The sequence below is a fragment of the Cucumis melo genome, chromosome 8 (genome assembly GCF_025177605.1).
Source record: "Cucumis melo cultivar AY chromosome 8, USDA_Cmelo_AY_1.0, whole genome shotgun sequence".
Lineage (NCBI taxonomy): Eukaryota > Viridiplantae > Streptophyta > Magnoliopsida > Cucurbitales > Cucurbitaceae > Cucumis > Cucumis melo.
Window position 1 is genome coordinate 7,875,549 of NC_066864.1, and position 14,020 is coordinate 7,889,568.

At 31.3% G+C, this 14,020-nt stretch overlaps 3 protein-coding genes across 9 annotated transcripts; 1 reads left to right on the plus strand and 2 right to left on the minus strand.

Annotated features, from left to right (window-relative positions):
* Positions 1–1,979: 1,979 nt before the first annotated feature.
* LOC103500943 (uncharacterized) lies at positions 1,980–4,888 on the plus strand. Of its 5 annotated transcripts, none has more exons than XM_051089076.1 (8): positions 1,980–2,110; positions 2,250–2,399; positions 2,488–2,548; positions 2,668–2,706; positions 3,586–3,698; positions 3,892–4,117; positions 4,205–4,251; positions 4,332–4,888. In XM_051089076.1, exons 2-8 carry the CDS (start codon positions 2,292–2,294, stop codon positions 4,488–4,490), a joined length of 753 nt encoding a protein of 250 aa, XP_050945033.1. In that variant the 5' UTR covers positions 1,980–2,110; positions 2,250–2,291; the 3' UTR covers positions 4,491–4,888. The 5 variants fall into 5 exon arrangements, with proteins under 5 accessions (XP_050945033.1, XP_008462630.1, XP_008462631.1 ...); XM_008464408.3 differs by having other exon boundaries at positions 2,002–2,149; XM_008464409.3 differs by having other exon boundaries at positions 2,028–2,122.
* Positions 4,889–6,327: 1,439 nt separating this feature from the next.
* LOC103500942 (uncharacterized) lies at positions 6,328–9,120 on the minus strand. Of its 3 annotated transcripts, none has more exons than XM_008464407.3 (3): positions 8,758–9,107; positions 7,142–7,470; positions 6,328–6,756 (listed from the first exon to the last, which is right to left on the minus strand). In XM_008464407.3, the coding sequence occupies exons 2-3, from the start codon at positions 7,383–7,385 to the stop codon at positions 6,536–6,538; spliced, it is 465 nt and encodes a 154-aa protein (XP_008462629.1). In that variant the 5' UTR covers positions 7,386–7,470; positions 8,758–9,107; the 3' UTR covers positions 6,328–6,535. The 3 variants fall into 3 exon arrangements, with proteins under 3 accessions (XP_008462629.1, XP_008462628.1, XP_008462627.1); XM_008464406.3 differs by having other exon boundaries at positions 7,142–7,474; XM_008464405.3 differs by having other exon boundaries at positions 7,142–9,120.
* A 1,946-nt stretch (positions 9,121–11,066) lies between these two features.
* Positions 11,067–12,167, minus strand: LOC103500941 (RING-H2 finger protein ATL70-like). Its single transcript, XM_008464403.3, has one exon. It carries the CDS (start codon positions 12,043–12,045, stop codon positions 11,527–11,529), a length of 519 nt encoding a protein of 172 aa, XP_008462625.1. The 5' UTR covers positions 12,046–12,167; the 3' UTR covers positions 11,067–11,526.
* Between the last annotated feature and the right edge of the window lie 1,853 nt (positions 12,168–14,020).

A 14,020-nucleotide genomic window follows, 5' to 3' on the forward strand; every position in this document is an offset into this window, starting at 1 on the left:
CTCGGCTCGGCTCGGCTTGGCCTCGGCTCAACTCAGCTCGGCTCGGCTTGGTCTCGGCTCGGCTTGTGGCGCGCGGCTTGGCGGCTCGGCTAGGTCCTCGGCTTGACTCGACTCGCGGCTCGGCTCAGGTACGGCTCGCGGCTCGGGTACGGCTTCACGATCACCTTGGCTGCGCGCGACGACGGACAAAATCAACACGGCGATGGCGGTTCTCCCTCTGTCCTCACTCGACGACGGCCGGAAGGGAAAAACACGACGAAAATGGAAGGACGGTTTGTTCGAGTGCACAAGATGAAGAGGGAGAGAGAGAGAGAGCATCGGAAATAGATGGAGGCCGCGGCAGAATCCGCTTCGACGTTCGTGGACAGAGGTGGAGACGAAGGCGGACGACCACCACACGGACGGAGACGGAGAGGAAGAGAGATGGTGGCAGAGAGACGAAGGAGAAGAGAATGAGGGGAAGAGATGGCCGTCGGAAATGGAGAAGAAAAACGCGGGGGTGGGCGGCGGCGCAAGGAAGAAAACGAAATGGATGGGGGCTCGCGCGCGGTAGGGTTTCTTTCTCTCTTTTTTTTTTTTTTAAATATATATATATATATATATATATATATATAAATAATAAGTTTAGAAAAATCAATAATAATAATAATATATAATAAAAATACCATAATAATAATAATAAAGAAAATATTATTAAATGTGTATATATTAACTTTAATAATTCTAATTACTATTAATAATAATATATAAAATATTAATATATATATATATATATATATATATATATATATTAACTTTTATATAATTAAGTAATAATAATAATAATACTAATAATAATAAAATAAAATATAATATCAATATTAATTTATATATATATAACTTATAATAATTAATAATAACATTAATAATATAATTACTATTATATGATTATTATATAGATTTACAACTATAAATTCCAGAATTTCAGAAATTAATTCAAAATTTAAAATCCCCTAAAAATTAAATAAAGCGGTAAAAGTTTACCTCGAAAATTTGGGGCGTTACAAAAACATTCATAGATTCCTATATTTTGTTATCGTTTTTTATGCATGTGTTTTAATTTTTTACTATTCATAACAATTTCTCTTTTTAATAAGGTAAAATGATATTTTAAAAATTAAAAATTCGAGACAATTTTAAAAAAATATAGACAATTGATAGATGGTTGTCTATTTATCAATATTTATTAGTTATAGAATTGAAAATTATACTATATTTTATAAATATTTTAGGAGTTTTCCATCAATAACTTTCAAAGAAGTTTCTTAATTTTAAAAGAAAAGAATACTAAGGAGAAAAGAAAAGCAAATTATTGTTCAACAATTGTGTTTATAATACATAAACGATTCAATTTTTTTTTCTTTTCTAAAAATCTAAATTGTAAGGAGTATATTTTAAAAGTTAAATTATAAAAAAAATGTCTCTCAACTTTATGATTTGCATCAAAAATATATCTAAAGCTTTTATATTTCCAAAAATGATTAAAAAAATACTCTTACCTTTTAGCCGGAATCGTAAGAATGAATTGTGATTACAATGAGTGAAATCACATGTTTTCTTATTGATAATGCATTTAAATTCGATGTGAACGAGTGAATGTTATAGTTGGAAATGAATGTCTGACTAGATTTCTTCGTTCAAACTGAACTCATGTTATTTCTCAATTGGGAATGAAAATTACGGTTCATTTTCTCATAATTTAATATGAAGTTCTTTCATCGAAAAGATAGAGAAAAGAGTGAAAAGGATTAAAAAATGAAGGTGGAATTCTTACAATGATATTTATTAATGGTTTCGATAGTTTCAAATTATTTTTTAAACAAAACTTTAAAAAAAATATTTTTGAAACTTTTGGAATATTTTTAACCCAAACTATATAATTTGTATAATTTAATCTATTTTAAACAACTAAAATTATGGTAATATATACAAAAATATAACAAAATATATCTGTCTATCTTAGCTGTGTATGGAAGATCAGATGGGTAAACGTGTAATTAAGCTAAATTTCAATGCTTCAGTATTGTTTCCCAATTTAACACAAAAAACAGTGATCCTGCTGTTGCTGTTGGTAATTACAAATGTGAAGCTTCTCTAGACTGAAATCTCAGTTTCGTTTTCTTTTGTCTTCATCTTCTTCTTTGTTCAAAATCCCTTCATCTGGTTTAATATTAAATTCATCTATCTGGGTTTTCTTTTTCATTATTTAGGGTTCTAAATCCTTTTGCAAATTGAGATTTTGAATCAGAGCCATGGAATCATCGGAAGGGCTTAATCGTTTCAAAGTTGGTCATCTTCCAACAGTCTTCTATATTCCCAACTTCATATCACACGACCATGAGACCGCTCTTCTGGATAATGTACCAAATTTCCCTATTTCTTTTCCATCTTTCCACTTTTCTTTTGTCTTGTAATCGTTTACTAAACTGGGTAAGTTTTGATTTCTAGATTTATAAAGCGCCTGTGTCAAAATGGAAGTCCTTGAAGAATAGAAGGCTGCAAAATTGGGGTATTTTTGCTAAGCTCTGAACTCTTGAAAGATTTATTACGGGGGGTGAAACGCAAATTGAGATTATCCACTTTGTCTTACTAATCATACTGCTTTCTTTATCCATTGATTTCTTGCAGGCGGTATTGTACATGAAAAAGGTCTCCTACCCCAAGATTGTAAGTTTGGAGAAAAACTATGCTTAAACTGTAATGTTCTTAGTTAATTTTATCTAATGCATTATATGCTGCCTTGTGGAAATAAATTTAATCAAGTTTTAGCTTAATGCATTGACATACACCTCTTACTGACTTGATTACAAAGTTAAACCTGCTTTATTCATAATAGACTGGCTATTTTCAAGATCATAGTTCATTTTGTTCCATGTGATGTGTGATGGCTAGACTAGTTTAATTCAATCTCCTCATGGAAATGACAGAAAACGGCTGAAAAACTTCATATTGCCATCATCAAGCTTGGAGTTCGACATTAGTATGGTTTGATGAACTTGAATAGGATAAGTCCTACAGGTTGTACAACAGTGTCCTTGAGTTCTAGAGTTTCGGTATTATTAGCATGGTTTTCTAACCCATCCACATTGGCTAGCACATATTTTAATGCCCGTTATATGAAAGCTTAGATATATTTTACTACAATAATTACTTACGTACGTAGGATATACAAGCACCCATATCATTTAGCATTGACCACTTGATACCTGAGCAGGTTGCCAAATTTTGTTTCTATCAATCCCCTTATCGTGGATAATTTTGTTTCTGTTTTCTGCTGTGCCTAATTCTCCTCTATGGTTGGCATTCATCAATTTACAGCTTTACCTATGTGTTTCTTTATCTAAGGGAGTATAATTCGGGAGGATGGAGATTTGCCTCTCTGGATGTTAGATGAAAAAGTTGAACGATCCTTTATTTATTAGAAACAGAGGTCCATGTATTAACCACATAAAGAACAGCCAAGGAGCGGTGAGAGAAAAAAGTTGTACAAACTCAACTAGTTAAACTGATCGAATTGACAAATTTTTCTCTTTTGATGTTCTGCAGTGCCTATTTGGCTGACAAATATCACCAAGAAGATCAGTCAAGAAACAAATCTATACCCTGCACCCATAAATCATGTTCTTATTAACGAATACCTCCACAATCAAGGCATAATGGTATGGGCTGACGTGTCCTTGTCATATCTTATTTGTATTATAATTATGTTCAGTGTCGTGATCCTCATCATAGATCTAATTGATCTAGATGTACATTGACATCCGATTTCTGACTAAAAAAAAATATCTGTCATACATTGGTTAACCAATTAGCAATATCTTAGAAACAGTTTTTCATTCTCGTTTTGTGCAGCCACATCAAGATGGCCCTGCTTACTTTCCTGTAGTAGCAATTCTATCTCTTGGTTCTCCTGTTGTTATGGACTTCACTCCACATTCAAGGTTGAAATCATGTGCCGACGAGTTGACAGAAAACATCGACGATAAAGATTCTAATGGAACGACTCACCAACCCCACCCTTTCTCTATTCTTTTAATGCCTCGTAGTTTGCTCATATTTAAGGATGAAGCTTATTCTGGTAAATCTTGTGCTTGATTTCGTCTTAACCTTCCCAGTTCAGTGAAGTTTGTTAACTGTATTTTTGTTGCCTTAATTTACTTGCCAGGTTACTTGCATGGTATCAGTGACAACAGTCTCCAATGCTATGGACAGGTATGATGACTACTGTGGTTCTTAATATGCATTTCATCGTTGCAGTTTCTTTCTCCTTGTTCATTACTTTGCTTTCTCAGGCAGTGAACAAAACTGAAGTTCAAAACTGTCTATTAGAAACAGAAAATGCAACCGTCAAAGTGAACCGTGATCATAGTTCTTTCGAGAGAACAAATACTCGAGTTTCATTGACATGCCGACTTGTACCAAAGGTTCACAAGCATTTGTTTAGGCATTGAACATTCCTTGAAGAATTTTTTGGTTTGTAAAGTACTGGTACTTAGAAGAAAGATTTTTTTGTGCCCTAGAGCATTAAGCATTGGTTTATGATTTTGCTTTGGTAAAAACATGTGGAACTTAGAAGTAAGATATTTAATTCAGGCAACGGCTACGAGACGGAAGGAGAAAGGAAACAGTAACTGTACCCAAGGATGGGTATGTTTTAGAAAGCTCAATAGCATAAATTCTGAGAATGTTTCCATGCCTGTAGTAAACGAAATGAGCTCATGAGAGTTCTTTTTTTTTTTTCTCTCCCATAGAATCTCCTGTAATTAAGACTATCGCGCCATTGAGGTTGACAATTAATAAATACGAGAGTATATTATTGTTGAAATATAATACTTATACATTATCATTACTATAGACATTTCAACATCAAGTTGTCCCAAGGGTTGATAAATGTTATGGGCATACAAGACGGAACGAATCCACCTATTTAGGAGTTGTCCTGGAGAAGATTGTGCAAGACGATAATAACCCATCTACTATTTAATAATTTCAATTGGCTATTGTGAATACTATTTCAAGCCATTCATTTGCTACCATTTTTACTATTTGATATCTATCAATTTTTTATTATTTGTTAGTGTCTATTATTTCCTTTTTAAAGTAAAATAATATACACATGCTATTACAATCACAAACATATGCTATTACAACTCAGACTAAAATAATTTACGTTCCAAACACAAACTATTATAACTCAATCATAATAACTTAGGACTACGATAATAATTCTTTACCCGAAACACTCTTTATGGGGTGTTTGGGACGAGGAGTTGCTTAGCAGTATGTACAATGTTGAATAGTTTGCATTTGGGGTACAGACCTATTATAGTTTGTAAACTGTGTTTAGGATGAGGACTATTATAATCTTATTATAAGTTTTCATTACTTTTTTTTTACATATACATGGTACATGAAATATATATGTTTCTTAAATTGATTTTATTGAATCTTGTTAATTATTATATTCACTTAATAACTTTAGCTTCAAACTTGGTTTTTCACTACTCTTTTTTGCCAAACATATATATGGTACCTAAAATACAAAAAACATTTGCAATACAGACTTACCCAAACATAAATTGATTAAGATAGATAAGCTTTGTAAAAAAGAATTTAGAATACAAGGAAAAATAGAGAAAACCACTACAACCACCTACAGAATAAAGAATCCACGCTCGACTTATTATTTCTTGTTCGTGTTCTTTTCTCGTATTTTTTCTCGATTCCCATCCCTCTCTGAATCTCATCTAGGAGATGACAACTCAGAGATAAAAGCAATAATAATAAAGACAAACATTTTTAATGGTAACCAAATTATGTCTTCATGATCAACACATGCCAATTGAATCATGGTTTAATAGCAAAGTAGCTTCTAAAAGTTGAAGAGTTATATCCATAGTCACTATCAATGGAAAACAGAATTGTGACCGAAAAATTACAATAATCAAATCAATAACTTGGCTAGATATCAATTTGATAATCTATTTGGTTTCTAGAAAATCGTCCAATTTTTCAAACGAGTTCTTGAGGAAACATTTGAGTCTATATCCAAATTTTTAAGAACAAGGTTCTAAAAACTATTCCTTTTTAAATCTGGATTTTGAAAACATAAACAAAATAAAGAAACTCATAGTTTCAAAATCAATAAACTAGCAGTTATGGATAGAGTCGTCAGTTGGATCAATTCATAGTTAAGTGAAAATGAGATTATGCAAAGGGCATGAACTAAGTGAAAATGACACTATTCCAAGGGCATGAACCAAATAAAACCATACCAACCACCTAAGCTGATAAATTAGGGCAAATCTGATCCATAAATGATCCATTGTTCTTAATGTAATCAATTGTTCTACCTGCATATGATCCATAAACTCAACATCATCATCAATTACTTCCTCACATGCATAATAAAATTACAACAAAAATGCTCATCGCTTCTTTGAAATATAAAATTTAACTCAGAAAATGTGTAGCCTAGTTGAAAGACTAGGCTGTATCAAAATTCCAAGAACATTCTGTAGGCATCTCGATCCGCAGAGTAGTATCCTTCAATCAAGCTATCAACTTGGAACCCAAGTTTCTTGTAGAGATTCATAGCCGCCGTCCTCGAGGGATCAACATGAAGACCTATACGCTGAATGTTTCTGGTTCTGCACTTCTCAATGGCTGCCTTCAGTAGTGTTTCTCCATGACCTTGTCCCCTACACGTCTCCTTCACTGAACTTTGTTTCAAACCACATGCCAGTAAAGCAGAGAATAACTCTTCATTAGCAAAAAGGTAAACAAAATTTTGAAATTAACGTACAATTTTCCATTCTTAAAAGCTTTCCTTGAAGCCCCAGATGGGAAAAGGGGAATATTTTCTCTCAGCCCATTTATCAAACAGGTTATGTGTATAAACAAGTGGCAAAATCCACATAATTGGTACCCATAAAGAAGTAAGCCAAATTGCACGGTTATAGTTAAACTTCATCTAAACTAAACTAAATCATCTACAAGGTGAAGTAGAAGCAGTAGATAATTCAAACATCCGCAAAATTCGCATTCAGCACAACATATGCAATATCTTTAAAAAGTGGGCATGAAGAGAATTTAGGGGAACCTGCGAGTTTGGCAATAGTAGCGTAGAGAGAAGAGGGCCAAGAATACATTACATAACCTACGACTTCTCCATGTAAGTCCAGGAAAAGCAATCCAGAATTCTGTTTTCTCAGTTCTTGGTCGAAAGACCTGGCAAGAGACTCGTGTTTAGGGAATATCTTCTTCTCGAGCTTCACAATGTCTTCCACTACCTTAGCCCAGTTGGTGGAGTTTCTTCGCAATTCAACGATACCCCCACTGTTCATTGGTGAGAGCTATGCGGTCTCTTCCTTCTTCAGGTGTCAGGGTTGGCGTTTCAAAGCTTTCTTTCTTTCTTTGATTTCTAGAAGCCTAACTATTTTTAACGAAAATTATAAGTAACACAATTTTGCAATTACACAATTTTTAAGGCAACGGAGAGGAGATTTGCTTGGTTACTTGCAAAAAAAACATGAACAAAAAAATAACAAGGATCAAGGATTCGGGGAGGAAAACGAAAATATGGTGTCATAAGAGTGGGACACAACCACTAACACTATAACCATTTTTGTTTAAAATCAAACATTATTTAATATATATTATAATATAACATTTTAAAATTAATAAATTAATATTAAAATAATAAAACTGATAATGTGAGGGGTAGGTACCCATCCTTCCTTACATAAATCCACCGGTTCTTACATAAATCTAGAAAGGTTTTCATAATTAGCCTCAGACATGGAGTGGGCTAAGTTTGGGTCCAAACATGCCTTACTAGATTAGTGTAGTGCATTGGCCCGTTATATGAGGAAAAAGAATTGGAGTTTATAGGTCGAAAAAAAGAAAAAAAGAAAAGAGAGAGGGAGACAAGAAGAGTGGAAGAAAAAGAAAAGAAGGGAAGAATAAGTGGAAATACGATGAAGAAGGCAGAGAAAGCAAAATAAAAAGAGAAGGCAGAATATGCAAAAGAGAAAAAGAAAAGACAGACATGGGAATAAGTGAAAGTCACTGAAAAAGACAGAGGAATAACAGATAAAGTAACACAGAATTGCAAAAACCAAATGCAATTATACCCGTAAGTAGTTAAAGTTCAGTCAAATTATACTTTGCAAAATTTTATATAAATTAGAGAGTTAAATTTTATAATAACGGATCCAGTTTTTAGAATTATTTTGAACTTGAAGATTCAAGTATAGTAATGTTAAAAGCTATCTATTATAAAGCTGAAATATAATTAGAATTACGCTTAGTATTGGACATATATATATATAAAGAGCATTAAAATAGAGTCCCTCTCATACATTTGCCTCTTAAACTCAAAGTTAGTAACTTAATCATATTAAATTCAGTAGCACATCAAAATTTAGGGTGAACAAATTTCAAATTTTATATACTAAAATTGTAATTAACAAAAAAAAAAAAAGGGTTTGTAATGAAATTAACTAAATTGGTGGAGGTGCTCCATGTGCATTCCAAATTAACAAATGAAATTCAGCAAACAAATCCACAGAGAGAGAGAGAGATCAAATTCCACAAGAATATATATAATGTGTAAATATTTCAAATCTACTTCATCTTTTGCAAACAAACAATAAAATATTCAATCAACTACAACAACACTCGTAAGATCCGAAGAAGAAAGAGAAGAGAACGAACATAACGTTTCTCGAACCACCAGATTTCTACATCTTCCTTGAATCAGAACTTCTATTACTTAGAAATCGACTTCCATTGATTGAAATTGATCGACCTTGTGTAGTCGAAACTTCAAAAAGATACTAGGTTTCAGGAAGTGAAATAGAAAACAGGATGGAGAACCAAGTGGAGGAGCATGATGCAAGTGAAGGAGAAGGAGAGGAAAAGTAGTCCGTACACAACTTGTGAAGCCATGGTCGAGAAATTATGCAGATCGATTGGAATCTCTGGGTATGGTGATCGCAAATCTCTGATACAGAGAGACGGAGAGAAAGAGGAGGGATAAGAAACCAATTTTGTGGGAAAGAGTTTGGGATATTTTCATTTGTTTATTATTATTGTAGCAATCGGCAAAACCAACGTGGCGAAGCCTTCGCGCAAAGGTTTGCCACGTGGCTGCATAAGAGGATTCCGCTAACATTTTCAAATTTAAAATTCTTAATCTCATTAGGGTCCATCAATTTTTGGGCTGTTTGTTTCTCAGAAACGCTGATTACCGAAATATTAATTATGGAGGTTTGAAATTACGCAATCCATTTTATTTTGTAGGAATATTTGTGTTCGAAAATCTTCAAATGTTCAAATACCTTATTATTTTGAATCTTTTCGAGTTCACATATTTCTTAGGATCTACTTTTAATTTTTCTACATACCTCCTTCGGTAAATCTTATTCTTAAACTTAATTTTTCACAAAAGTTAACTAAAGTAATATAATGATTTTCATACAAAATATATGTGAATATATCCATGGTAAAAACGCTACATAATAAAAAATTCTTTGAAAAAGTTTAACAAAAAATTTGTCTTCTAGACTGTACGATTAGACCATTTGCAAGTATAAAGTCTAAAATTTAACAAACTTTAAGATAAAATTACCAAAATAGACAATAGTAATTAAGCATCTTTTCTATTCCCCGTCCAACTTTAAGAATTTAGCCTACGTTTTGTTTTCCACTTTAAATTTCAAAATAATTTCTACAATTTCGTTCTTTCGTTTTTTTTTTTTATAAAAATTAAACATGTTTAAATACGTTCTAGGAAGCTACTTCTTTTAGTTTCCAAATTTTAACTTAGCAATAGTTAAAAAGTAAAAATTTAAAAATTAAAGGAATTTTGATGTAAAATTATTATTTTATAGATTTGATTTTAATAATTAAAAACAGATATTTTTTTTAAAAAAAAAACTGGTTACAAAATGGAATATTGGTTTCCAACTTATTAAATTTTCTAAGCTTTTGCACATTAATTATGACCGTTAAAATATTCACTCCTTTCTTTTGTTCATCTGGTAATACAAAAAACAAAAAAAAAAAAAAGATGCTATGTAAACTTTTTTGAATTTTTGGGTAGGGACAACCCAATTCTAAATAATACATCTTCTCGTTCACGTTATATTACATTAACACGTTAGGGATGTCTTATTCATCATAAAATAATTTGAAGCCTTAATTATAAACGCAAACACTGCTAACGCGATATTCATTACAATCGATATCTTTTTAAAATCAATAGCAACTAAACATTAGCTAAAAACAAAAATTGCATAGGCTTTGACTATTTTGCAAAGAGGGGAAACATATGCAATTAGATAATGCACTTCCAACTGTACAACGACGTAAGCAAACCCTACTGAAATTTAGACATTTATACAAAAATCTCAAATTATTTGTATTTATTTTTTAAAAAAACATTTGTGCAATTATTCAAGAAAACAGTTTTCGATTAAATATCGCTATTAGAAAAGCAATATAACATAAAAAAAGAACTTTTGATGTGAATTAATTGTCAGGTTAGATTGCATTGACCATTAAAATAAGAAATTTTTTCACAAATTACTCTTAAACTAGGAGATTTTTACACTTAAAAATACTTCATAAACTTTTAATTTTGATCAATCTTGTGATCTTTCTTGAATTATTTTTTAATTATTTGATTAATTGGCTCATATAGTTCATTAATGGTGGCAGATAAGTATATAAAACCACGTAGGTTTGTTAACGTTTTACATTTACTTTTGCTACAATCTATATTCAACGTTTCTTTTATTGAGTTGACCTGAATTGACAAAAGAAATTAAACTATATAAAAATGTAAAAATAAAATTTACAATTTACAATTAAATAGTATTTAAAAATAACAATAAATTATAATCATTCGGTAGAAAATAGAACTATATTTTAATTTCTTTTTCTATTGGAGTCATAATTACAATCTAAAATTTAGAAAAGAAAAAAAAAAAAGGATTGACACAATGAATTGAACAAGAATGTAAAAGTAAAATTGAAAGTTCCAATTAATAATATTAAGGGAGAAAATATGATTCTCTCTTAAAATATTGTCTTCAACATCAATGTAAAAAAAAAAGAAAAAAAGAAAAAAAGAGAAATCGCTATGATTAAGAAAAAAAAAAGACTATTTTCACATATAGTAATAAAATTTATATTAAATATTTTACAAATAAAACAAAACTACCATACACAAGAATTCATCTGAAGTGTAGATTCAAAATGTACTAAAAAAACATTACCAGAACAAAGTATACCAAAATGAGTATATCATTGAATAAACTAAAAAAATTTTGTTAACCTTGAAGGAGATTGATTGTGAGTACTTCCAACTATAGAGATCCATTGCAATGAAATCAATCTGTAAAACAAAACAAAACAAAACAAAAAAGGGCGAAAACGACCTCGATTCGATAAATCCAGATCGTGTTACGTTCTTCTTCTTCAATCGCGCCGGCTCGCTAATGGAACTTGCTCCGCTAGAGGAGTCGACAACGGTGTAGGAATCGGCGACGTCCGGCAAACCGGACAGGTCGGATGAAGTCTAAGCCACGGATCGACGCACTTGAGATGAAAGAGATGACCGCAATCAGGCAAAAGCCGAAGAACATCCGAGTTCTTATAATCAGCCAAACAGATTGAACAACAAGAAGCAGTCGAATCGTTCTTCTGAAGCTTCGCTTCAGAATACAGCAATTTCGGATAACTCGTAATCGTTTCCTGATCGAGTCCGATTTCGACAACGACGGAATCTAATTCCGCCACCGCTTGCGGCGGCGAGCGACTGGCAGTACTCTGAATGACGGAGGTGGAGGATAGGCCGTTTCTGGTACAGTAATAGGAAGCCAAGAGGATTGTAGTGATGAGAATCAAAAGCCCCAAGGAGACGCCAATTCCGTAGCCGAAACCACCGATGTTGGATGAGGAGAGAAATCCGCCGGTTTCGGCCGTGCCGTTGTTCATTGCGGTGGGAGGGAGAGGCGGAGAAGGAAAATGGTGAGAAGATTGGATTTGTTAGTTGCCATTGTTGTAAGTCTTTTGATTCATTGATTACTTGGGGGATTTTACGGCTATACTCAATTCAAAGTCAATGCTAATTTGCCAATTGCCAAGATGGGATTCAAGATCAAATCAAAACCCAAATAATCAATTTGTATGACCAATATTATTTTTAATTAGGTCTTATTGTGAATAGAATACGTTAAAATTATACTATATGTTTTAATTTAATCAATCTACTTATATTTCATTTTAAGCTCTTAAAAATTTATTTAATTTGGTTATGATATAGAGTATATATATCATTATAAAAGTATTTGATGCATGACAGATTAATTAATTAATGTTATTTACAAGAATTAGAACCAAATTTGACAAACCATGCCAAATTGAAATTTAATTTTAGTTTTTTCTTTTTTAAAAAAAAAAGTCAAAGAAGAATACATGTGATTGGGAGAATAAATATGCATTACCTTTGGGTGAGGATTTTAAATATTTTATAGGCAACATTTTAAGGTCAACGATCCCTCTCTCTTTTTTATTATTTTTCTTAACAAATAAGGATTGAAAGAAAATTGTACGTGCTAATGTGTATATTTGTAATCGTTATTTATTTAAAGTTATAATGTGGTTTCGAAGTTAGTGCTAGAAACGACATAATTTCCATTTTAGAATCATAGATTCAATGTTTCAAAAATAATGACATTAAAATATTATAAGTTAATTGATGATATCACATTATGAGATTAGTGATCAAACAAAACACACAGCTGAATTAATTTAGACATATACCTTAATTGGTAAAAAATCAGTCATAAAAAAACAAAATATCATATGAACTATTATATACAGTAACAATCATCAAGAATGCGTAGATTTGAGAGTGGTTGAATGCAAATTTAATTATACATAACTATCACTTTTACATTTTTAAATGCTATACTCTTATCATTAAAATTGGTTCTAAAGAATTAAAAACACATTTACAATGATTTTCAAAATGGTTAAAAATATGTTCTTTAGAATGTGATAAATCATACATCTAGTCCCTGAATTAGGTGTTTGTGTCAAATTAAGTCCTCAATATTATGAGAAATGCTTAAACTCTAGTATGTCAATTAATAAGAAATGATTAATCATTAAATGAGGTGTTGAGATCGACATTTTTTCAAATATAAAATAATTATAATTATAAAAATTGTATTCCTAGCTTTTTAATTATGTTATTTACAATATCAATTTTTTGTAGTGGGGATAAATTTTATGTGTATATTGAATTATGAAATCACGATTGATGAATGAATATCTCAAAAACATATTAGTATGATGAGGCAAGATACTAAAGTAAGTTTAGTTCATAATTAACATGCAAATATTTCAATTTTGAAATATATGTTTTGTTTACTAGTTGGATGTCTTCAAAGATTATTAATATATATACATAGCCCAATTCAACCATCAAAAGTCCAAATTTAAAAATCTTCTAGATATAATTTTTTTCTATGATATTCTATCTATTGTTATTACTTTATAATCTCAAAATTTTTAGATGGAATATCAAGTTTTCGAACATTGTTGAAATTTTGGAGAAAAATTTCTATTTCTTTAAGAAATAACACGTTAGCTCTTTACAAGTTTTTGGATCAGGAAAACTTGAATGTTAATGTTTTATTTGATGGAGAATAAGTTTTTTTTTCTTCTAAACATGCTACTTGTGCACTTGTCCACTTTTCTTAATTTTTATTTTCAATCCAAAACTTTGATTTTCAAATAAATTGAATTTGAAAAAACCATAAAAAATAACATATATTTTTTTAAGGAAAAAAAACATATACTCGTTTTATACCTCATTTAAATTTTTCTCCTTTTAGTTTTCATATCATTCACTTCGAAATAATATTAAACTTTGTAGATTTTGTAATGATTTTTTCATTTGTTT

Coding starts and splice junctions, on each gene's coding strand:
- LOC103500943 (XM_051089076.1), top strand. CDS start 2,292: ATGGAATCATCGGAAGGGCTTAATCGTTTCAAAGTTGGTCATCTTCCA. Junction 2,400..2,487: donor AGACCGCTCTTCTGGATAAT/GTACCAAATTTC, acceptor TTTGATTTCTAG/ATTTATAAAGCGCCTGTGTC. Junction 2,549..2,667: donor TAGAAGGCTGCAAAATTGGG/GTATTTTTGCTA, acceptor GATTTCTTGCAG/GCGGTATTGTACATGAAAAA.
- LOC103500942 (XM_008464405.3), bottom strand. CDS start 7,385: ATGAACAGTGGGGGTATCGTTGAATTGCGAAGAAACTCCACCAACTGG. Junction 6,757..7,141: donor TACTATTGCCAAACTCGCAG/GTTCCCCTAAAT, acceptor AACAAAGTTCAG/TGAAGGAGACGTGTAGGGGA.
- LOC103500941 (XM_008464403.3), bottom strand. CDS start 12,045: ATGAACAACGGCACGGCCGAAACCGGCGGATTTCTCTCCTCATCCAAC.